The sequence below is a fragment of the Ctenocephalides felis genome, unplaced genomic scaffold (assembly GCF_003426905.1).
Source record: "Ctenocephalides felis isolate EL2017-DRISC unplaced genomic scaffold, ASM342690v1 CF-g0.4_SCAFFOLD_03570, whole genome shotgun sequence".
NCBI classification, from domain to species: domain Eukaryota; kingdom Metazoa; phylum Arthropoda; class Insecta; order Siphonaptera; family Pulicidae; genus Ctenocephalides; species Ctenocephalides felis.
In genome coordinates, this window is record NW_020539724.1 from 22,678,564 (window position 1) to 22,705,044 (window position 26,481).

General features: G+C 28.9%; 1 protein-coding gene across 1 annotated transcript; it reads left to right on the forward strand.

The window, feature by feature from the left end:
- Window positions 1-113: 113 nt before the first annotated feature.
- Window positions 114-16,258, forward strand: LOC113383616 (supporter of activation of yellow protein-like). Its single transcript, XM_026621868.1, has 19 exons — window positions 114-162; window positions 224-3,093; window positions 3,141-3,308; window positions 3,469-3,807; window positions 3,860-4,131; window positions 5,428-5,627; window positions 6,802-6,966; window positions 7,382-7,584; window positions 7,920-8,002; window positions 8,846-8,953; window positions 9,223-9,630; window positions 9,860-9,994; window positions 10,074-10,250; window positions 10,352-10,499; window positions 10,776-10,875; window positions 13,358-13,588; window positions 14,896-15,067; window positions 15,287-15,387; window positions 16,048-16,258. The coding sequence occupies exons 1-19, from the start codon at window positions 114-116 to the stop codon at window positions 16,197-16,199; spliced, it is 6,081 nt and encodes a 2,026-aa protein (XP_026477653.1). The 3' UTR covers window positions 16,200-16,258.
- Window positions 16,259-26,481: the final 10,223 nt, after the last annotated feature.

Consider the following 26,481-nt stretch of genomic DNA (forward strand, 5'->3'; position numbering starts at 1 on the left):
AATGCTGTCGAATCTGAAACTCCCATTAATACTGACCTGAACTATTTCTGGAACTGATGTAGGTAATGTAGATGATATTGTAACTGAATTAATACAAGTAACAGAAAGTTGATATGAACAAGCTTCCGTTGGATGATGATATGCCCGAATCTTGTCAAGAAAGTAACTACCAGAAATTAAAGCAGGTACTAGTCAAACGGTTGATACCGATGATGATATGGAGTTTATGATTGTGAAACTGCTGTTCTAAATAAAGATTTAGAAGTTGTTGAAGAAACACCAGAAATTGAAGAATCTACAGTGACAATTATAGACTCTATAAATGATGCAGTAATAACAGAAGCTCCAGAAATAGATGAATCTTTACCAGAAGCAATAGAAACTGTTGTATCAAGTAAAGATTTAGAAATTGTTGAACAAACATTAGAAATTGAAGAATCTTCAGTGACAATTACAGATTTTATGATTGATGCAGAAATGACAGAGGCTCCAGAAATAGATGAATCTTCACCAGCTATTGAAACAATAGAAACTGAGCAGGTTACACATATTAAAGATGATTCAGTATCTATTCTGGCAAATGAAGAACCCAAAAGTTTACCTGCAGATGAGGAATTAACTTTAAAAATGGTTTCGAAAACTGAAGAAATGGCTATAGAAACGAACAAACAAATAATTGATGATATTGAATGTGAACAAACTGTGAACAATCCAGAAAGTATAGAGAATGTGGTAAGTGAGGCAACAGATATACTCGAGGTTGAATCATTAGTGAAACAGGCAGAAGTGCATGAACCTGTTAATACTGATCTAATTGAAAACGTAGAAGTAGAAGAAACTGTTGTAGAATCAGAAAATTTTAAATTAAATGATGATATAATTTCAAATACCACAGAAATTGATCATGCTCAAGCTGCTACAAGCATTGCAAACAATGTAAACGTTTTAGAAGTTGCAGAAACTATAGATTTAAATACATTATTGGTAAAAGACTTAGAAATAGAATTGGAAGAAACGATAAAAGCAGAAGAAATGTTGAAAGAGGTAGAATTAACAGAAGAACCTGTAAAAGATATTGAAGTATCTGATAATAACGAGGAAGAAAGTGAAAAATCAATCAGTATTGAAAAATTATCTGAAGATATATTGACAAGTGACCAAATTACTACTGGACTGGAAGAAGATACAGAAAATGCTGAACTAATAAAACCTGCAGAAACTGTAGATATACTAATGGAAACTGAGGTAGTAGAAAGTATGGAAACTGTTGAGACTACTGACGAAACCAAAGATGCCCTAGCAGTTGATGATGTGAAAGAAAAAATCATAACAGAAAGCAGCCTTGATGTTCCTGTGTCTGAAGACTCTGAAGATAAATCTAATAAATTGGATACCGATATTCAAGAAGCTATCACAAATGAAATGCCTGAACAACTTATGGAAGTTTCAGAAGAGACATCTATTGATACAGATGTTTCTGATGCCACCAGTACTGTGACCCCAAGTACAATAAAATCAAATAAATCCAATAAACCCGTTTTAATCAAATGTTCTAATTTGTTAGATGAAAGTTTACAATCAGAATCAAGCATACTGGACACAAGTGTCATAGCAGATACTACAATTGAAAATGATTCGGATGAAGTTGATAAAGTGGAAACAAAAATAGATGATCGTAAGGTAGGACCTCTAAAACTAAATCTATCACAAAAACCTAATTTAAAACGCCCTGCTGAAAGTGATTCACTTTCTATTATCACAAAAATTCAAAAACTTGCTGAGTCTGGCCTGACTGAAAATAGGGAGTGTGTGAAGACTGATAAAACTCCTAAAGTAACGATTAAACCAATTAGAAAACCTGTAGATGAAGAATCCAATATACCAAAATTAACTATTAAACCCGTAGTTGATACAGAGAAGCAGAAGGAGGAAGGCAAACCACCACTTATTGACAAAGTTGAAACAGTACCAAAGCTTACAATAAAACCAATAGTAAAACCTGAAGCAGAGATTGTACCTAAATTAACTCTTAAAATACCTATAGATAATAAAGATCCTTCATCAGAATCAGACTCTGATGAAGTGAAATCTTCTAAAAATATTGTTCCAAAGCTAACTTTGAAGCTGCCTGTTGAAGTAAGCAGCAAAGAAGTTACTTCTGAGTCTGAAACTGATGAATGTAAAATGTCCGATGAAGCACACACTGTTCCTAAGTTAATGCTTAAAATTCAGCATAAGCCTGAAGAAACTAATGCTGATCAAGTGTCTTCTACTCAAACGATACCTAAATTGACAATAAGAACCAGTGAAAAATCTGCTGAAGTTATATCAAAACTTATTGTTAATGTAAATCAACAGGCTACTTCTTCTACAGATGATGTGGTTCAACAAAAGGTACCTAAGTTAACTTTGAGATTAAATCCAGAAGATCAATCAATTGCGGATTCTACCGGCCAACTAAGTAAAGAAACTTCTGAATCAGAGTATGAAGATGAGCTTGTACAACACACTGTACCTCCTCTGACTATAAAACTATCGTCTGATAAAGAACAGGACAAACTTATTGAAAAGGAATCCATTCATCAAACAGTTCCTAAATTAATGATTAAATTACCTGCTGATAAGGAACAATTATCAGTAAAAAATAGTGATGTGCAGCAAACTGTTCCAAAAATAACAATAAAATTGCCTTCTGAAAAAGATGCAGATGATAATAAAGATGTATCAATAAAGACCTTTGAAAAAACGACTGAAGAAAAAACGACTCATCTGATTGTCCCAAAATTAACTATTAAAAAGTCATCTGAAAAAGATCAAGATGACCAAGATAAACCAATTGAAAAGCATGTTGTTCCAAAATTAACAATAAAATCAGTTCCTAAACCAGAAACAGAAACGGTTCCCAAATTGACTGTAAAACTATCTAGTACTGGTGAGCATCATATTGAGAATACTCATAACAATGAGGCAGTTCGATCAACAGCGAAGATAGGTGCTTTCGACTCTGTGCATCTTACTCCTAAAGTCACAATAAAACCTGTTGTTAAGTCTGAACAAGAAGTGCATCCAAAGGTGACAATATCTCCTAAAAAGGTGAAACAAAACCGACTTCTCGGGTTTTAATAAAACCATTGCCTGAGAAAGAAGTTCCCAAACTCACATTAAAACTTTCTTCTGATGTTTCACTGGATATTAAAACTGATGCACATCATTCAAAAGACATGCCTAAGTTTAATATTAAACCAATACCATCAGTACAAACTGAAGCAGATCCAACAAAGCCTTTGGAAATTGTGACTACTGATAAGGTAATGGAAAGCGGACAAGAATCACCTCGAATAATATTGAAAATTAATAAATCTGTGCAAGTACTAACTCGACTTCAGAAATTTTATCACCTTCTACAGACTCTCAGTGCAAAAGTCCAAGTGTTGATAAAATAAACTAAAGTTATCCAAAACGGGGCAGCATCCTCATATTGTTCACGGAGAACAGGATGTTAACACTGCTTCTATGAAACGTGCATTAATGAATCCTGATTTAGATATTATTGAAGTGAAACGCCCTTGTGTGGATTCTATATACTCTAGGTTGCCACCAGATGTGTCAATATCACCAATAAAACAACAGCAAGCATCACCAACAGTAAAGCAAACTGAGAAGCAGAAGAGTGAGAAAAGACTTAGAGACATTTTATCTAAACTGCACCAAAAATCAACAGAACAACCAAGACAAGATTCACCACTTCCGTTACAAAGGGTTTTAATTGATGAAGCACATGACAACTCTAGCTCTTCTGGATTGATTGTTGATAGAGGATGATCCTATTGCAGATACTGGAAATAACCAATATCTTAAGTTTGGGAAAGATATTGAATTAATACGCATGGGTGAATCAATGGCACAGAATGTCGTGTCTCCTACTGTTACAACTCCTAACAGAGGAACCATGCCAAGGAAACGAGGAAGACCAAGAAAAGATGCTAACTTAATTGCGCAAAAGAAAGAACAACTTGCTCAAGAAATGCTACAAAACAGTCTCTTTCCAGCACAGCATATGCTTGAAGGTCTAATGACTGGATCTGGTGAAAGCCCAGTTAGAACAAGTCGTAGAAGTACCAGAGGACGTGAGTGAGTTTGCTTTATTATATTTCTAATTATCTATACATATACTACTTATAATTATTTGTCATTTGCCATATGGTATTTGCAAAAATAATTAATTTGTGAATAACTTTTTTTTTTAATTTTAATTAAAATATGTATTAACTTGTTGAAGATGAATTTTATGTTTTTGCCAGAAAATCCGATTCGCTAATTTTATGCTTTCTTGATGTTTCAAGTTATTTGGAATCGTTCGAGGCCAATTCTGGAAAAAGTATGTGAGCGTAGTTGAGCCGACTTTTAACTTTCGTAGACTTATTTCCAATTTTTTTTTTTTGTTACAATTTATTTTTGTTAATCAAGATTTTAATGTTTTATTACAAAATGATATGAGCAAAAAAAATACATAAATACAAAAAAAATGCAATAAATTGAATATAAAATGAAAAAAATTAAATAAAAATAAAATAAAAACAGTAATACAAAAATAATAACAAAAATGAACTATGACGTGATTATGTATGCCGCGTACTACGTCAGGGCGCGTGGACATTGGGCTAGGTGTTTGGTAGATCGGATGGCCATATCTTGCTCAATCTTCTTAACGGTCTGTGAATCGCTTGAATAGTAGGATTTGTATGCTGGATTAATTTATTGTTGAAAGATGAACTTCTAATCTTGATCATATTTCGTTGACTGTTGAGATTTTCAAATCCTTATGTAGGCAAAAGTTTGATTGAATATACCAAGGCGCATTAGTAAGGATACACAGAATTTTGTTCTGGCACCTTTGAATGATGTTTATGTTAGATTTGCAAGACAACCCCATAGTTCGGTCCATAAGTCCAAATGGGCACTATGATAGTTTTGTACAGAAGTACCTTGTTATCGAGAGAGATTTCGGATTTCCTCCAAAAAGCCAGTAAAATCTTTTATTTTATTCCCAATAACGACAAATTGATTTCAAAAATTTAAGAGACATTCAATGAATAAAAAAAATGTCTAAATTCATCCCTAAATTGATATTGATTTCTTATTAATAGTCGACCATTTACACATGTGTAGTTCATGCAACTTGCCTTAAGGCAAAATACACTTACTGATAATTATTCACACATCAACTCTGAATGTACAATTAAGTATATGGTAATTTAATTATATTTTAATTTAACTATTTTGCCATAAAAACTATTCAAAACAAATATCTGACTTTCATGATACACTTTCATGCAATTAATCTTTTTGATTCATATTGAATGTTTAATTATTTTAATTGATATGCTTTATAAACTTAACATTTTTTTAGATCATCAGTGGGTAAAGGAGGTATGATTTCTACCACACCAAGGGGCGTGGCAGAGGCCGTGGCTCTAAACAGCAAGCTCTTCAGGTTTCAATGGAACAGCAGAGGATTCAACAAATGCTGAATATCCAGGACCAAATCATTCAGCAGCAAGCTTCGGGTGATAATGCACAGGTTGCTTTGAAAAGTCCAGAATCATGGCAATCTCAAAATCAACAAAGTATGTTTTATTAATTTATTGTTTTGTATGTTTAATTATGCATATATATATATATATATATATATATATATATATATATATATATATAATATATAATTTTAATAATTTTATTTTAATAATTCCAACTACCTTGTTCAATAATATTTTACAAGAAATAACTTTTTAGTTAAACTCACAGTGTTTCTACAAAGTATATGATTTGGATTATAGATTTTCAAACTTTTTTGTGCCGTTGACCTCCTTTGCTTTGAAATGGACCCCTTTTTTACCCAATAGAGAATTTTTTAGAAAAATCTAACATCACTAATGTTCGGTCTTAAACATTCAAAGTAAAAATACAATTTTAGTATTACAAAAAGTTTATATATTTATTAATTGAATTTAAAATGACAAAATAAAGTAAGTAATAAGTAAATTAGACGGCATTTTTGTAAAATTTAATCTTACATCTCTGACTAATTATGTTCATACATCTATTTCTTGTTAGGAGATCGGTATTAACGCTAAACCTCCTTTCTACTAAGCATTGTTTTCAATTATTAAGCTGTATTTTATACCTTTCTTTTAAGTATCTAGAAATACTATAAAGGTCTCGAAAAACGCTAAAAATCTTCACGAGCTTAATTTACTTTTTAGTTTATAGTAAATTTTATATTGTTCTTAGTATACTATAGTGTATACCTACGTCATTTTCATTTTGTGGCCTATATTTGACCTCACAATTTATTTTTTGTTGACGTGAACTTCTTGATGTATCATAGACTCCTTTGGGACTTTATGGACCACTTTGGGAATTACTAATTTATATGAATGCTGATTGTTTATTTGGGTGATGGGATTGATAATTTTGATTTCAACATTTTTTTCATTTTGATAAAAGAATCTGTTATTAAATATAAACATCATTTAATATATTTAATTATTTGATTATAAAAAATAATCAACATTGTAAAAAAGCGTCTTACTTGTACTAAACCACTGTTATTGATATTTATAATGTGAAAATAATCCGTAAGAAATTATCTTGTGACTTATAGAATTGGTATTTAGAAATGTAGTCTTTGTATATAAAATGTAGACTTACTGACAAATCAGATAATAAAGATAATAATTTAAATAAACTTTTAATGTTTTATGGATAATATAATTAATTTTATCATTTTATATAATTCAGGTGGAAATCTAGAATCATTTCAAGATAAGATTAAATCTTTGACGAAACAACATCAGGAAATGGTGTCAAATTCGGATCCTCTTCAAAATTTGCAAGCGATGACCAGTAATATACCCATTGATTTGACTGGAGCTGATGATAGTTCAGATGCTGTTATACCCTCAAGTGAGATATTTTAAGAATATGAGATATTCTCGTAAGACCTATCAACACTGATTTTATAACAATTCTATTTAATTAATACATTAGGTTTTTATAACAAACTGCACAAGACATAAGCTTCAATTTAAATTTATTGCCTTGTATTTTGTTTTTTAAATGCTGTGTTTATCAGTCACAATAACGCCAGATATTTTTAAATTTACAAATGTTAATAATTGTTATTTTACATGTGGAGAGATTTACTATACTGAATACTTTAAACTTTAATCGATTTTTGCTTAAATTTGTTTAAAATTAGTCTTATTTTTACTTTATTATCAATTAGATAAAATTGTAATATTGTCTCTTATCAAATTTATTCCACATTAATATAAAAAAACTTTATATTTTATTTATTTTTTCTTATTCATTACATCAGCTCCTAACCAAGTGACGACTCCTCAAGATTCTCAAAAAGAAATGGTTGAAAATATGGATACAAGTATATTATCTCCAGAAGGAATTTCTCCCTCATCCATTATGAAGACTCCAGGTTCAACAAGAGCGCCAACTAGAGGTAGAAGGGGAAGAGGATCCAGAGGAAGTCGAGGTTCTCCTAAAAAGAGAGGCAGCAGCTTGAAGGTAGGTTAATTGTTATAATAAGGCTTATGCACTGGTGTCACATCTTATTTATAATTAAATGTTCTTAAACTCCCATGACTTTGTATTCGGTTTAATCAAAGTACCAAAAGAAACTTTTAATTTATCAATTTTGCTTGTCACAACTTTGTATTTCTCAAATTAAAGAAAGATTGAGTTTCAAAACTTCAAGCAAATATGAGAGACTATATTATAAGAAAAATTTTGAAATAAATATTCACATTCAATTCAACATATTTGGATAGGTTTTTATTCTGAATCTTTTATTATAATCAGTTTTATACAATATTAATTCAAATTATCTAACTCAATTTCAGGAAAATCCACTTCCAATGTTTGAAGAGGATACAAGAATGAGTGCTGATCTTGGGAATAAAAGTACTCCTGGAATGCCTATAAAGTAAGTAACTATATTGAGATTTATTAAATATATTTGTGTAGTTCATATTCATGTCTATAAAGACTGAGTTAGAAATTTCAAATTACAACCGAAGCAGGAAAAACTGCGAGGTGCAAAATAATATTATTTTTGCTTTTCTTAACCTTTATAGTAGGGTAATGCGGGGCTTAAAGGTCTGCGGGTAAAAAGGCTCTCCAATATTATTTCAAAAATTTGTATGATATAATATAGAATTGTATAATATAGAAAAGGGCGAAGATGTGTAACCAGCCAAAATATTACAATTATGTGTAATTGGACCTTTGTACTCCGCCCTCACCCTGTATTTATTTAAAAATGTGTGAAAAAGAAGTGTGAATGATGATATATTGCTTATTTGAGAAGTGTAGTTTATTGATGTTTTGATTCATTATTCCTTGGAAGAAATACACTCTACTAAGCAACATGTTTTTGTTGCCATTTATCATTTCTTAAGACAATTTATAATTTACAACATTATGCCATTAGTGTATAATCAATTAGATTAATTTTAAAGAAATCAGTTTATTTAATATTTACATCTATCAGAAAACAATTTATATACACCAAAATACAATTCTTACTTTTAAGAATACAAAAATAAGCAATAAGTAAAAGTATAAAATCGATTTAGTTAAGATTGATCTTTTTTTTTTTTTAAATAATTTCTAGGATAACTTGAAAAATATACTATAATAATGCTTCGCGTATTTTTTAACGCGTAATGAGCATATCTAAAACTTTTTGCAATATTTTGCAAATATTTGTCGTGATTATATATTATTTTTATTAAAAATTTGAAATTATTTACATAATTACTTTCAGAAGTGGAGTTGGTGAAGGAGCAGATGAATCTCAAAGTTCAATGCACAGCTCAGCTAATGAAAACTCAAAATCCAAACGTGGAAGGATGGAAGTCGGAGATTCTGAAGGGTCAGTATACCATACTAATGGATTGTTATTGCCTTTGGCTTTTGGCGTAACTTATACATGTTCTTCCATCTTTTAAAAGCCCTATAAACAGCAATGGAGCTCCCACATATTCTTTTAGTAACTAGTATAAGTAGATTTTTGCAATCACATTGTTGCATTTTTATTTTATTATACCATTTATTTTTCAAACATATTCTAATTTGCAAGTATAAAATATATTTTGCTATATTATTATTTTGCTAGATACATAATTTTATCTACTTTTGCAGCAAGCTTGAGTTTACTGTTGATATGATAGCCGAATACCTATGGCCCCAGCCCGAAGTGGCTTCGCCTACTAGTACTGCTACTGTTAACCAGAACAACAACACTAATTCAGTTTCCAATAATACTTCCACTACAACTAATGGTACCTCAAATAGTTATGAAGAAAAATTGTTCCCTGAAATGTATATGATACAAGAACAAATAGCCTTATATCTTGGTGTTACGAGTTTTAAAAGAAAATATCCTGATGTGAGAAGAAGACAAGTTGAAATGAGGGAAAGAGATTATATTATGAGTAGAAATCTGGTTACTGAAACGTTGTGTGATTTGGGTTTAACTGCCATTCCTACATGTGAAGTGCTTGATATTATGTCTGCTGATTTTCCTCAGAAATATGATGAGTATAAAAAGTAAGCAGATATGATAAGCTTTTTATGCTTTATGTAAAATATTGCTTTTAATTTACTTTCAGTTATTATTAATACTTTCATGCATTTTTTTCTAAAATGATATTCAGAACTTGAGTTTGACATAGACATTCATATTTGAAGTCAATTCTTATTTATTAAGAATAAAATGAAATAAAATTGTGTTTGTAATTTAAATTTTATATTTGAATTTACATTTGTCACTTTCCAGATATTTACGAGATAAACAAGCTAAAGAACTTGCTATAAAACAACGAGCAATGAACAATGATAGAAATAAACAAAGAAGTATAAAAGACCGCGCAATCAGTTCTGCTTCATCTTGGAACAGTAAATTTAATAAAGAGTAAGTTTAATTATTTTGTTGAATTGAAACATGCAGCTATTTTGCCATAAAATCTTATTGTAATTTTAATTTATAATAGCCGAATGGAGAATCGTAAAGGTGGTTGCTTAGATCTTCAAACATATGTTATACAGAAATCAAAATCGGTTCGAAGAGTGCAAAGTCCATCTAAAACAAAACCGGGTCATTATCCAGTTGCTTTAGTTCCTGGACAATTTTGTGACTACTACAAGAAATATTCACCCAATGAGCTTAGGTATTCTAATTTTGTAAATAATTGTTCATGGATATATTTTAAAGTGCTAAAACTTTGCACTTGTTACGTTTACTATGTGTTCTACTATGGTTTTTTTACAGATATTTCCCATTGGATACTGTTTTGTATGGTCCACAGAAGCCTAACCAACAAACACTCCCAATTGTTGTTAACCAAGGTTCAGATAGTTCATCATCCAGTTCCAGTTCTAGTGGTTCAGATAGCGATTCAAGTTCTGATGATTCAGAGGTAATTGTTGTTATACTATGTAACACATAAAAACTATATTATACATAAAATTATAGTCTATAGAAAAAACTGACCTTAATTAACTTAATCATTTTATTCTTTTTAAAGCTTTCAGTTAGATTTATTAAGACTTTATAAATATAACCTTTAATATAAATCAAGTGTCACATATAATATATTTTTTACAATCAGTTTAATCAAACAAATTTAATATTTTCAAAATAACTATTTGATATATTTAAATCAATTTCTTATTTCATTATTTGTTTATTTCAGGATGAAGATGGTCCTTCAAATTCTGATCGTTCATGCCGATTATGTAAAGTTTCAAAACCAGGGCAAGAATTTGTTCAATGCACTGGCTGTAAAGCGCATGGTAAGAGTTTTGAACCAATATAATAGTTATTTCTTCAATGTTATGGCATTTACTTCAAGTTATTAATACACTGAAATAATTAGTAAAAAATGTATGTTCTGAGTAATTAAATTAATAATTTCATAGCTGTTATTGTTTTATGTCATATTTTTTAATTCTGGACTTGGGAAAAAGTATTTTGAAATATATCAATTAGTAGGTTTTATTTTGGTATAATTTTGCACCTTAATGAACAATACTATTGCTATTTTTCCCATTTGCCTAATACAGCCTGTTTTTTTTTTTTTTAAATTTGTCTTCCGATATTCTGGTACAAAATGTATGTTACCAAATAGATAAAATTCTCTTAATACATTTAATTAATTCGAATAGAGATGAGTCCAAAAATAAAGTCATCTTTAAGGAACTTTTAAAGTAGTGGTAGTACATTTTATGTGTCACCACTAGGGTTTGTCGGTTTTCAAAAACCGATTTTCAAAACCGGTTTTCAAAACCGTTTTTTTGGCGAAAATTATGGAATTCTAAAAACCGGTTTTTTAGTGAAAAAAGTCGGTTTTTACTATATAAATGGAAAATGACAAATATAGCCAATTATAAAGGATAGATAAAAGCATTTTGATTATTGAAATCATATCATTTCTATAGCATTTGATATCTTACCAGTCTGCAATGGTTCCCAGAAAGGTTTTAAATATATTAATTTCGATTTTTATACCAGTGTATATATTAATTTAAATCATTGTGACTTATTCTTGAATAAGTAACTTCCTTTACTCAAACTTAAAAAAAAACAGAATTTTAAACTCTAGAAGCCACAAATAAAAGAACAAGAAACTTAGATTATTATATCAGACTTTAAAAACAATTAAGCATAATTTGGTTGCAAGTATGAGAGTATTTTCTATTTCAGTAAATTTTGTGAGTAACAAAGGACACGTCTATGTAGAAATTCGATAGACGTTCTCAGTTTTTTGAAATGATATTTTATTAAACAAAAAATAATTAGAATGTTTGAAATTAATTAAATAAAATTGCTCAGAACAGAAAAGTTTAGCCTAATTGTTTTTAAAACTAAAATTGATATTAACAAGTATGTATCTAATATTTTTTTATTTTTTTTTTTTCATTTAATGAATTTTTTTTTATTTAAAAATGTAATATTTTTATATATTCGAAAACTTTCTTTTCACTATCATAAAAATATTTTCTTATTTGTGAAATGATGCATGAATAACGAATAATTATTTTCGAAGCTATTTAATCAAGATAAACTATTATTTTTTAGTTCTACTTATTAAAATTAAAATAATTTTGTTTACTATTTATAAAATTGAACAATAAATAAATTCAGTTAAAAATTACACTAAATTTGCGGATAAATTACATAATGCTCGAGCAAAAATTTATTTTCTATATAAAATTTGAAAACCGGTTAAAACCGGTTTTTTAGTAAAATTAAAAATCGAAAACCGGTTAAAACCGGTTTTTTAGTAAAATTAAAAATCGAAAACCGGTTTTCTGAAATGTCGGTTTTTGTATAAACCCTAGTCACCACCATATTACAACCGTTGTGATAATTTGACACAATATATCATACATAAAACAATGAATGTTACAATGAATGTTGTATTATAATTTTGCTAAACAACATTAAATTAAATCACTTTGCGTGTTGTTATTAAATAACTATTTTAATTTTAATTTTAAAAGATGCTACAAGCTACAAGTGTCGCCTATAGGTAACATCTGCCTGTGTATGAATATCGCTCTTGAACCCTTGTTTCAATATTAATGTCATTGTAATATTTAGATCTTTAAAAATGTAATTTATAATTTTTAAAAACATTTTTATTGATTGAAAACACTCCTGTAGAAAAGGAGTTAATGATGTATACTCAAACTTTAAATAGGTTTTTCAACAATTTTATTATATTGATTTGGGTTAAAATCTGAAAAATGAGACAGAAATTAAAAGAGATGTTTAGTTTTTGAGGAAATTTATTCAAAATTTAAGTTATTTGTACTATTGTTGTTAATATTTTTTCATAGTTCTTGTGTTATTATTTATCTTTTGCAGTCTTCTCATTTTCTGATGGTTGTAAACTAATTGTTTGAGCAGTATTATTTAATTATTTCTAGGAAATTTAATAAATGTTTTAAGATTTGTATAAGTTTGTATTCAAAATTTGAATGGAAAAATAAATTTAATAAATAGGCTCTCTAAAAATATAGGCAGTAAAAATGTATTTAAAAATTCAAAATTACACTTCTAAAAGAACAAAATTACATTTCTAAAAATCTAAAAACCACAATACAATTTATAATTTTCAATAATTTAAATCAGCGTGATAAATATTGAAGTAAAAGTTGTCAGGTCGTCAAATGGATGACGTCCATAGACGACATTTGTAGCAAAAGGGTTAATAATAACTTTTTTATAATTTCATTATTTTTCTAACAAATGTTTTTATTATTCTTTTAGTGCATGCTCTGTGCGCAGGATTACGATCGAGAGAATCTATTTTATTATCAAAATCTTATGCTTGGAGATGTATGGAGTGCAAACAGTGCTTGCAATGTTCTAAACCAATACAGGCAGCTGCCAATGGAGATAATTCTCTCTCTAATGGATTGAATTCAAATCAAAAATCTCCAAATGTGTTGCGCTGTGAACGTTGTGATCGATGCGCCCATGTCGCCTGCATTGGCAATGGTAATTAATGTTTTTTTGTTTAACTATTATTAAATGTAACTTTGTTGCATTTTGCCTTAAGGTAAGTTGCATGACCCCGACATTTGTAATTAATAGACTAATCAATATATGTTAATAATGATTTTGATAGAATATAAACACGCCGAATTGCTGTAGAGCAGCGTTTCTCAAAGATATTTCTTCAAGAAGAAGAATGAAAGACATTTCTTGAAGATCAAAATTTTTGTAGCGCCCGCTTACCAAATATTTCATACAATCTCTAAGAAACTTTTTTTTTAATTTTAATAATGTAGTTATAGTGTGCTATATTAGTTGGTGTAACCTTACATTCTAAATTAGAAAATTTTATCAGTGAAAGCAAATAAAAAGACAGTGTTTACTTTTAATAGAATTTAGTTTTTAAACTCTATATGAGATGGATGAATTTAACAGTTTTTAACAAGTTTGTTAGTATCAGGTTCCATTATACTTATAAACAGTCGTAAGTCACTGTTTGGTAATTTGCAACTGATTTCCGTTTTTAGTACATGGGAATGCTAGTAAATTTTTTTAATAACTGATCGTAAGCCAGGGTATAACTGTGAATTGACTTTTGTAGACAAAATTTGTTGATAACTATTTTTAAATTTGGTTTTCAATTGTTTGTTGTTGATTTGCAAGAAAATCTGTTTTACTAATTTTGTAGATAATGCTTGACACCTAAATTGGAGATATGTGTATGAATGCAGGCTTGTGAGTCAAAATTGAATCATTTTGACCCCATCAAAAAATGCTTTACAATTTCAAAAAGTCAAAAGTCATTAGCAGGTGAAGACTAAATACTTCGTTAACTTTCTCGCCCACAATTCTGTACTGATTTTGATAATGCAAAAATTTCGAAAACAGGACCGTTTTTTTTAATTACTTGTTAACAAGATTTTGTTAGTGATTTTAATGATACTCTACAAAGTGAGTTCATGATCTTAACGAACATCCTAAAATATTATAGGCCTACGAAAATTAGTTTAATTATAAAAATTCAATGAAGTTTGAAATAGTGGGTTGGTGCAGTTGAATATTGAGTTCAGTACATTATTATAAAATATTAATTATTTAAGGCAGAATTCCATGCACACATAGTTTGTACTTATTAATTAGTATTTGAAAAGATATATGATTATCACCTGAATGTAATAAACGCAAATAATTTTATATTTAGCCTTTGAGAAATGATTGATTGAATTTATGAAAGTTTTTTTTATGATGAAATTCAGTTTCATACGGTTTCACTGAAGTTTATATATCATACAAAAATTTCTTTTTATCAGGTTCTAATAGTTCAAGTTCTAAATGGTCTTGCACTTTATGCAGTACATGTGACTCGTGCAAATCACCTGATTCTGGTATAACAAATAATAGTACAAATGCAACTTCAATTAAGCAGTGGCGAAGGGTGGACACTCCGAGAGGTCCAAGGCAGTTGTGTCAGCCCTGTGCAGTGTAAGTTATATTATACATAAAAATTATAGCATAAAACAGTATTCTACACAAGTATATTATAAAATGCCAAAATCTTTTCAACTAAGTCCTATAACTTAACATTAAAATTAAACCACAAATCCTTTTTGAAGTATTTTTTTATTTAATTTGAAGTTTTTATTTCAATTTATTTGTTTGTTTTTGTCTGTTTGTCTTAAAATACATATGACATTATTTCAGAATGTGGCAAGAGAAACGATATTGTTCAATGTGCTATCTATGTGTTCTTGATAATCAGGCTTTCATGACTTGCAAGATTTGTACTCATAAAATGCATACAGGTAATTATTATAGTAATATAACTAATAGTAGAATAGGTAAACTGGTGGACAGGAAAATTGGTGGATATGTAAAAAAGTAGACAGAACAACTGATAGATAGACAAATATGTCAGCAGATAAACAAGTTTACAGGTAAATTGATAGATATGTAAAATGGATTGACAGGTAAATTGGTAGGCAGGTAAGATGGTAGATTGATAAACAGGTTGATAAGTGAATTGGTGGACAGGCAAATTGATAGACAGGTAAACTGATACTGATAAACAGGTTGACAGATATACTGGTGTACTGGTGGTGGTGGACTGGTAAATTGGTTGACAGGTGAACTGGTAGACAGGTAGAGAGGTAGACAGATAGTCATATAGACAGGCAGACTAAAAGTCAAGAAAACTGGTAGACTAGATGTAACAAATATGCATTTTTCTTAAAATTTTATTTGAAAGTAAACACGACGAAGCGTGAATGGGTACAGCTAGTTATTTATAATTAATCTTTTTACGCCAAAATTAGTATTACTCTAATGATATATGAATATATATATATATATATATATATATATATATAAAGTAATAAACTAGTTATTAACATTATTTAGCAAATTATTTAGAATAATACATTATTTAGCAAGGTAATTTATATATAATTTATATTAATTTTCAGGTTGCATTCGAACTCAATTTCCCAATATGACAGGTAACGAAATTGTTACATGTTTGGAATGTTCAAAAAAGCCACAAAATTTTCCTAAGGTCGTCAGTAATTCTATAAATTTGACTCACCACCAGCAACAAATTGTTACAACTACATGCTAAAATTTGATTTTGTTCAATTAGCATTGATATACTACACAAAAGTAAGTTTTATATTTAAAATACATATATAAATTATAGATCTGGTTATTTAAAAAGTTAAAAGTATAATCAAATTCTTTTGCTTGAATTTGGTATTTTTAAACATGTGTACTATGTCAACATTTTATTAATGATTAGATATCCATTGTTTATTAAAATAATGGTATCTAAATTAAAATTAACTGAAAGATGAGTTCATGATTACTTTTATTGTTAAAAATTATTTTTACATATAGTTTGTGAGCTAGATTTTATTGTGTGTATTATATAGTTTTATATATGGTAATAAAGTATATTGGTAATAATGATATAACACTCAATGAAATAATAGTAATAAAGATTCAAATATTATTTTTTTTAATTAACTATATTCATCAATCTGTTTATTCTAAAACATTAACCAGAGACGGCTAGCATATATTTGAGAAAATAATATTGATTATTATATTAATTAATATTGAAATTAGTGGATACACCCAGTGTCTACTAGGGATATATGAAATATAAGAAAAATAATAAAAACAAAAAAGAAAGAAGAAAAAAAAGTACCTATATAAAATAAAAATAGTAAATGAAAAGTAATAATTAAATAAATAGTTACTAAATAAATAATAAGAATAAATTCAACTCGACTGAATGAGGTCTGCAGGTAGTTTATGTTTTAATCTGGTGAGCTGGCTTTCTAGGTACACTTGACTCGCTAATTTGATTAAAAAATTTACAGCCAATTCGTTTGGTTGGACATGTATTTTATTTTTATATTTATTAGCAAACAAAATTGCTAAGATTTTTGAGAACCATTTTTTTGCATATTATTTTATTCAAATGTTATTAGTTTATAATATTGTGTTGTGTGTTTATAACTGAATATTGTAGATTATTTGTAACTTCTTCCGAAATTGTTTTGTTTCCGACTTTTTTACAGAAAGTGTTCTCGTCTTGAAGTAATTTTGAATCGTTTGAAAAAATTGTAAAAAGTACGTGTGTCGACTGAAATTTGACTTTAACTCGCCATTTCATCAAAAACGTCCGGATTGATTAGTTAGTTCGATCTTGATGAACATTTAAAAACTCTTCATAAGATATCAGTTGGGAATCGTGCTGATTAGTTTTTAGTAAAGATCAGTTGAGCCTCTATAATTGTTGGAAAGTTGTTGAAAAAATGTGAAAACTGTTAATATTTTTGACATGTTTGAAATGAGTGAATAACCATGGATGTTTTATTTTTATCAAATATTCAAAGATATCTATCCATAGATTTTTAATAACATGGATATCTGTGGATTTTTAAACAAAGTTTTTGACTTTTTATTTTTATCAAATATACCGAGATATCTTCTGTCTGTGGATTGTTAAACAAAGTTTTTGCTGTTTTATTTTTATCAAATATTTAAAGATATCTGTCTGTGGATTTTTAAACAAAGTTTTTGTCTTTTTATTTTTATCAAATATTCAGAGATATATATCCATGGATTGTTAAACAAAGTTTTTGCCGTTTTAAATTTATCAAATATTCAAGAATATATCTATCCATGGATTTTGAAATTTAAATGCCATCTCGTACAATAGCAAAAAAGTTTCACTTCAATTGTGTGTGAACCTTACGCACATTCTTTTTTTATGTCTTTTGCAACTTTAAAATAATTTGTTTAATATAAATAAAATATTTGAGAAATCTGTACAATAATGAATAATACTTATTATATTTGCAATGCGTTACAAATGTGAATTAAAGTTAGTGGTTTGAATTATATTTTATAACAATTTGTATCTATATTTTGTCAAAATTCAAATTTAAAATTGGCGCTTCCTATGGCGCTACTGTTCATTGATCGAAAACGACCTGTCAGAACTTGTAGAAGGCGTTTGAGTTCTTTCTTTTACGGGATTCCATTGGAAACACATGGCCAAAAAATAAAATCTCTTTAAGAAGTGAGTGCCTTCAAAATAATGTTGTTAGTTGTGCAAGAAATATTTTGCATTTGGTAATTTCCAAAGTGACGGTATTTGCAAACTTGACATACGTTTTGTGCAATTTGTAGACGCGTCTAGAAATGGATAAATGGAGCCTCGAAAATGGAAAAAATGGCAGTCACGAGCGTCTAATCGAGTGACATTTGAAAGGTAAGATAATAGGCTTTAGTGTACATTTTTATTATATTCCATCAGATAATTTCCATCGTCGATTTTTCCAAATTTTTGTCGTCTTTATTAACAATAAGTTTTATTGGCTTGTGCTGACTTTTGCTTGTGATTTTGTAGCTATTCAATTTTGGTGTATCGATTTCCAATTCCGATTTTTGTTTCTTTTATTACTAGTTTCAACAGTCAGATTACAATATAACCTAGTATTAGTGTTAACAATATAACCTAGTATTAGTTTGGGTATTGGATATTGAAAATAAAGGAGGTAGTAAAGGAAATAGAATTAAATTAAAATTTGCACTTTCTATGCAAAACACCCAACATTATGTTGTGGATGGTAGATCACTGAGCCATTTTGCCTTCAGGTACTTCGGCTGTTTGCATTTAGGGATTGACATATGCATCCAATTTGTCTTGAAAAATTAACTTTCTGTTTTTAATGATTTCTATTAGGAATTTTTAGGTCCTTGTAGATCAAACCATTGAGCGCTGCACATGATTCTTAGTATTTTGTTATAAGAATATTGCTCTTGCTGGCACAGCCCCATGGCTCTATCCCGTGTATTGATATTGCAATTATCAAGGAGCTTATTTTTTAACCACTTAACGGTTAAAGAGTTCGGACTTTTTTCTTATGAGCCAGTTCAGATTCTTCAGTTTTAAATCTATCTATTCCTTTTTCGCATTATTATGTGCATTTTCCTATTTAGCTTACTATCTATATATATTTATTAGATATTTTAAATAAGCATAAATAGATCGCTATCTCGGGCCATTTGACGTTACACTCATTTTAAATTACGAATAGATCACTACATGGCAGCACATGTACATACAGTATGTAAATTAACCCCTGGTATTACTTCTACATTTGTACATAAAATCAATACAGCCCAAAAATCTGAAAAAAATTATTATTTGAAATAAAAACAAAACATACGAAATACAAAATATATTTTCAAATATATCACAGACATATTTTTGAAGAATTATAAACTAAACAGAAATAACTGACTACTATTATATAAAGTATATTACAGACATATTTTTAAAGTACTTATTCTATTAATATTCTAGAAATAACTTATTCATATTAATTACTTAATGACTAATAATAATATATTAAAAACTTAAAAACTAAGAAGTAAAAAGCGCAGGAGTATTGATGATGGAATGACAAATTTAGAAGGAATGACAAGTAATGCAATAATTTAAGGGATAAAAAGAACAGCACATTTTTAAAAAACAATGAATACTTTCCAAACAAAATAATCCTAAAAACAAAATATATATATATTGATATCCAAATTGAGATAAAACTAAATTCCTAGGATTAAAATTCATTTACAAGACGTTCTTGTTTGTTATCTCTCCATTTAATAGTTATTTTGCTATCTAATCAATCATTAATAAAGTTATATTTGACGAAATCTTTGAATAGTTTCTGTATAAGTGTTTTTTTAAACGTAAGTAACCAAAACCCTGAACTACTTTCAATTTATACCAATTGTAGCTCAAATCTATCTATCGTTTTAATCCAGTTTTTATTGCAAGGAGGTTTAGTTAAAACTATAACTAAACCCTTGCGCTTTATAAACTGTCTGGTCTTTGAGTATGCTCTCTTAATTGAGACATTATCAAAACTCATCTTGCCCTTACATTTTAAGTTTCCGGAATATTTGAAAACTTTGAAAACATTGTATACTCTGTTGGAATTTATCCTTTAAATTATTGCATTGCATTTTAATCCCGAAACAAAATTTGATGTATGATACATCTTCTGGGTGTTAAGGCACTCCTATGCCTTATCATTGCATTCTGCGGCAATTTGCAGCTACCATCAAGGACTTCTATTGAATATATTGTTATATCATATTAATTGAATATATTGTAATTATCATATTAAATATTTTTGCTGCAATTAGTATGAAAAAATACCTTTTCGGAAAACTGGTGTCAGAATAGGTGACTTTTAACCTGCACTTCACAATCTTATAGGTGCTGCAAAAATCTTTTTCAAGGTGTTTAGGCTTCCATCTCCTAAGAACATAAGATTCATTTATTATTATTTTTTTGAAAATGTTATTGAAGCATTTAGAGTTATAATTACTTGGCTTTGTCCTTGGAGTTGCAGATTTTTCTTCTGGTTCTGTATCAGAGCATTCTCCAGTGACTTGAAAACTATTCTGTTATTGCCGTAAAGGAGACACTTCTATTTGGTTTCGATTTCAAATTATCGTTGATTTGTGCCACAAACCGAAGAATTAGGTCATCCATTAAAAGATTATTCGCCCTCTGCATCCAAATTGAAAGCATCTTTTTACACACAAATTTTTACACACAAATTATAATATAATTATATATATATATATATATATATATATATATATATAACATTTTAATAGTATTGTGATGATACATATTCATTATATGCATAATACATCATTATGTACATACCTGATAATTAGATGCCGGAAAGACATGCATTTTTTTATTATATTTGGGGTTATAACAATTTGGCACATAACACTTTATCATTTCAACTTAATAATAAATGAAAAAAGTATTTACCAAAACATAATTATATATAAACAATCATAGAAAATCTCAACTACAATACGCGATGACAACTTGACAACTTATAGAAAATGGCCGATCAAATCAATGTAGATCAAGCCAGCTGCTAGATCAATGAAATTGGAAATCGTAGCGCCATCCTTCGATCTATTCGAATACCAATTCATTTCAGAACAAGGTAAACTACATTTGTTCGGAGATTACCGCATTTTAGTCAGCATCTGCAACATTTTCAGACAATTTTTAGATTTTTTACAACATTTCTAGAGTAACTATTTACAATATTCTTCTACATTTATATTTTCGAGCTATTTTTAACATTTTAGATTATTTAAAGCATGTTCTAACGATTTACAATATTCTCTGACTATTTAAAAATATTTTCTATTTTTTTTTAAACAATTTGACTCTTTTAAACAATTTTACTTTTTTCTTTTTTAAACAATTTCTGACTATTTTTTTTTTTTTTCAAACAATTTTTGACTATTTTTGAACAATTTATAACATTTATATTTTCGGGCTATTTACAACCCTTTCAGACAATTTAAAGCATGTTCTGACAATTTTTAAATATTTTCAGACTATTTTTTTAAATATTTCTTAACACTTCCTACCGACATTTCATGTTTACGATTCCTACCGCGACCGGTCATGCAAAATCTATATTTTTCAGTATTGAATGAAGAGTTAATGCTAGTTTAAGAGTTTATAAATACAAATACAAAATATTTCTTTTATTTTAGAATGCGAAATTAACATTTTATTCTGTTTTATCCAATTTTTTACGATTTTTTTCTTAGAGTGTATTTTCTGCACACGCATTTTTTACGTTTTTGGCTGATTTTGTTCGCCTTATCATCTTTCTGAAACATTCTCTGGAATATTTTCTTTTAAGGAATCTGTTTTGTATTTGTACTTAGTTGATTTTTTTCTGAATTCTTGTTGGAACTATATGGGAAGTTAATTGGAATAGAAAGTTCCTGCCTTGTACATCGTCTTCCCGTAATTTCTTTATGTGAAAACAATGGATTTATCCTGAATAAATACAAAATAATGTAAATCCTTGATAAATTCTCTCTAAAATTCATATTTTACCGAATGATTTCTGCAGGCCCTTGTATCTCAGTGTAAAACCCGCGTTCACTAATCGTACTTAAAGTAACATAACCTAGGTGAAGATTTGGCGCTAGTGAGCCGATATCAAGTGACAGGTTTGTAATCTTCTAGCATCAAGCCGCCATTTTAATCTGCTGATTATTATTATATTGTCTAGGGATTTCTGACTACTTTATGAATGACATCTACACCAAACACGACGCTAATACCAATTGAATTGACTCCCGTATAGTGCAGTAAACGGAGCGTTTTAGGTCTGAATTTTTTTACTCTGCTCCGAATTGAATGAAATTTTGGAATTAGGTTTATCTTACCCTCAAGTTCAAAAGTGAAAACAATTCGGGTTGCGCCATAACCCCCCGGGGGGATGACACCCCTTCTTAATTGTGTAATTACATTTTTTCAAAATAACATCGGAAATCGATAGAAGAACTAATTATAAGAAAAAATGTCTTATAGTTTTTCAAAGAATCTAATAGTTTTTAAGTTACTGGCCACTAAAGAATCATATATTTTTGGCGTTTTTCGTTTTTTTGCAAATATCTCCTAAAATATACATTTTAACGAAAATCATGTAATGAACAAAATAATGTCAATAGAAATATTAATAAATCTGTATTACATAAAGTGTTCTAGAAAAAATATTAAGCAAGATTTGAAAGAGCAAAGTCGTTTTTTATTTCGTTCAAGATTTAATTGTTGTATTTAAAGCCATCTAGTGTCGAGGTTTTAAATTTTATGCATTTCGGTGAAATTGGGTTTTATAGTGCTCAACATAAGCTTTAAAATGAGTACTGTTATAAGTTTTTTGCGTGTAAAATGAGTGAGCTATCATGCAAATAAGAAGCATATACGAAATTTTTTCTTTTTAATCATGTGGTTTAATGAGCGCCATTTCCACCAGAATTAAAGTAATTCACATTCCATCTAGAATTCACTTCATTATGAAGATCTTGATGGATTCTACCAGATTCACTACTTTAGTACAAACTATTTTCAGAAAACTCACGATTTTATAAAAACTTTTTTTTCCAATTTGCGCGGCCGCGCGCGCAGTCTTTAAACATTCATGACTCTGTCAATTTTTGTGTGAAAAAAAATCATAAAAAACAATAATAAGCCAGAAAGATCCGATTAATTTTTATATAGGCTTTTATACGTATCTTCTATTCTTTTTGAGATAATATGAAAATTTCGATTTTTAAAAAAATTGAAAAAAAAAGTTTTTATAAAATCGTGAGTTTTATGTTTACTTATCTATGGTTATCAAAATTTTACACCCCATTTGTGCGATTTGCTGGGCATAATTATATTTACATCGTATATTGAACAGTTACTAAAATTTTATACTACGTTTTCCTGAATATTATTGAACATGTATTGAATAAATTTACACCTTACCTTTATTGAAAATATGTTTGTCGATAGTAATATGTAATACAACAATTTTGATTGCTGTCAATGTAGTTGAACCAACCTTTGGATTCAAAACAAAACTATCAATATCAATTTGTTGTTGGTTTCCTTCGTAAAAATCTGTCCACATATAGACATTGAGCAAAAATGAGAAAAAATTTTATACCGTAGAAGTGCAATATTTATACTCCTAGCCTCATATGCGCAGCGTGCATACAGAATTGGATAAAATGCATATAAATTTGCAGAAGGCAGTTTTTACCACTCTAAATTCTTCTGAATTTACATTTTCTTGTAAGTACGATCATATTCTTAAAAATTACAACAAAAAATGCCGTCCAAACATCGTCCTTCGTACTACCGGTCAAATGACCGGTCGCGGTAGGTAAGACATATTAGGAAAAGTCATGAAGTTTGATGACGATTCAATTACGTTTGATATAAAAAATACGAAGGTAGGAATAGCGTTAAATATTTTTTCAATATTTTTTAATTATTTTTAACTTCCCGAAGGAGAAGTTTGTTTTCATCAAAAAATCCGAATCGCTAATTTTATGTTTTCTCGACGTTTCAAGCCATTCTGAATCGAATGAGACCAAATTTGGAATGAGTGATGAGTTGTTGGTAGTGATCGGCCGGGCCGTTTTCTTGTAATGAAGTGCTAAAAAAAATTTTCGACGATTTTTATTATTTTTTTGACGGTAGATACCATGGTCTTCTAGATCATACTAAAATATTACGGCTCCACGACAATTGGTCTAACTTTGAAAAAGTTTGCAAAAATTGGTATCGTTTTTTTGGCATTTGACAAAATTAAACCTTTGATCGACGTTTTCTCAAAAACGCCTAAACCGATTTCATAAATTTGAAAGTCATTTGATGTATCTCAATGAGGACTATAATTTGTCAGTTTTGTGAGACGATCTGCCGAGCCGTTTCTTTGTAATTTGAAAAAAAGTGTTAAACTTTTCATCCACATTTAAGCTCAAACTACCGACTCGATTTTAAAAAATCAAAAACTGTTCGAAAGATATTAGTTGAGAATGATACTAATCATTTTTAGGTGAAAATCTACCGAGCCGTTTTCTTTTAATTAACTGTTGAAAAAAAATTCATACGGATTTTTATGGAACTTTTTTTGGTGATATATATCATGATCTTATAAAACTTACTGAAATATTACGGCCTTATGACAGTAGTTTAATTTTAAAAATAAATCAACGTTTGAGAAAATGAGTAGTTTTTTGACGTTTGTTAAAATCAAAATTAGACGATTTACTTGGTATAACGATAGAGTACTTGATCTTAATGAACATACTAAACCATTGAAGTCCTACAGAAACTGGTTCAATTATAAAAATTATTGATTTGTGAAAGTTTGCTTTCAGAAAATACTCAGAGTTAACGTGTTTTCAATGATGTGTAATAAATCCACTCGGAATATTTAAATATTCTAATATTCAATAATTATAATCACTCATGAATTAAATTATTATTTATTGATTAAGTCGATTATTTACACATATTCATGTAACTTGCCTCAAGGCTAAATACCAAACCAACTAGTTTAAATATTTTTTAAATACTTTTTAAATAAACTATTTTTGAACAATTTTAGTCAACTTACTATCTTATCAAATAATTTTTGAACAATTTTAGTCAACTTACTATCTTATCAAATAATTTTTTAACAATTTTAGTCAACTTACTATCTTATCAAATAATTTTTGAACAATTTTAGACAACTTACTATCTTATCAAATAATTTTTGAACAATTTCAGACAACTTACAATATTTTTAGACAATTTACTATATTATCAAATAATTTTTAATTTTTTTTTAATTAAACCACTCCTTTGTAGACTTACAATATTTTAGGATATTCATTAACAAAATGAACTTTGCCCATACAAAGTTTCGAAACCCCAAAGAAACGCCCCGGCCGATCTTTACTGAAACTCTAAAAGATCTACTAATTTAATCTAGGACAAACTAAAACTCTGGTAAGACTAATTATATGTTCTATTGATTTTTCTTATGTTTACGTTAAATTTTATTTCTTGAATTAGGATTGAAATATTTTCATTGAGATAGGTCTGCAATACATGCAATGTGAATTATTAAAACAATGCTTGTGTATAATTAACATTTTAATTACATTATTAGTATGAACCTAATGGATTAGTATAGGAATTTTTACTTGGAATTAATAATAGTAATTCTCAATTACATGTTTTATGTTATATGGCAACATAAATAGAATATTTGTGAAGTCGTACTAATGTTATTTCGATATTAATTTTTCCGCTCGAACTATAGATTATATCTATTTATCTATGATATATTCATGATATAATTATTTATCTATGATATAAACTTTTACCAATGCTTATTTATCTAGGAATATAACTTCTTGACTATTTCATAAGTACCAAAAAGAGTCGCTTGGGGGTCTTTGGCGCTACTTACACACTCTGCAGTCGCACATATTTTCATATCTATGGTCAGAAAGAGTCGCCAAAAAATTCATCCTTTTTTTTTGTTGTGAAATGTTGTGATGGTGGTGTGTTGTATACCCTGATGACAGGTGACAGGAGACCGGATGACACTTCAAGCAAGCGCAAGGTTTCTTGGTCTGCAGAGCGTCATTGCACAATCCATTTTAATCTCAGCCATCGTGGGAAGAAGATCTTGGGAAGCCAGTAGACACTCCAGTTATAGGAAGCCAGTGGACAATCAAGTAGTACGTACGTGCATTTGCCACATGTTAGTCGTTTTATTTTGCCATTGTACCCTGTCAAAGTAAAAGATTGTATGGCCGAGTATATATTGGTATTTTGCATTAGTCATTTTATGTAATGGGCTCGAGAATTATTGTGGATTCGAAGCTTATGCAGGTGTCACATGATCTTTTCCAAGGGTGCTACAAATACCCATCACATAATAAACAAGTATAAATAGATAGCTATGTCGGGCGATTTGACGTTT

Bases quoted from the DNA above. Each gene is read 5' to 3' on its own strand.
- LOC113383616 (XM_026621868.1), top strand. From the start codon at position 114: ATGAACAAGCTTCCGTTGGATGATGATATGCCCGAATCTTGTCAAGAA. The intron at 5,628-6,801 runs GTATGTTTTATT...TATATAATTCAG, and splicing joins GCAATCTCAAAATCAACAAA to GTGGAAATCTAGAATCATTT. The intron at 10,500-10,775 runs GTAATTGTTGTT...TGTTTATTTCAG, and splicing joins CAAGTTCTGATGATTCAGAG to GATGAAGATGGTCCTTCAAA.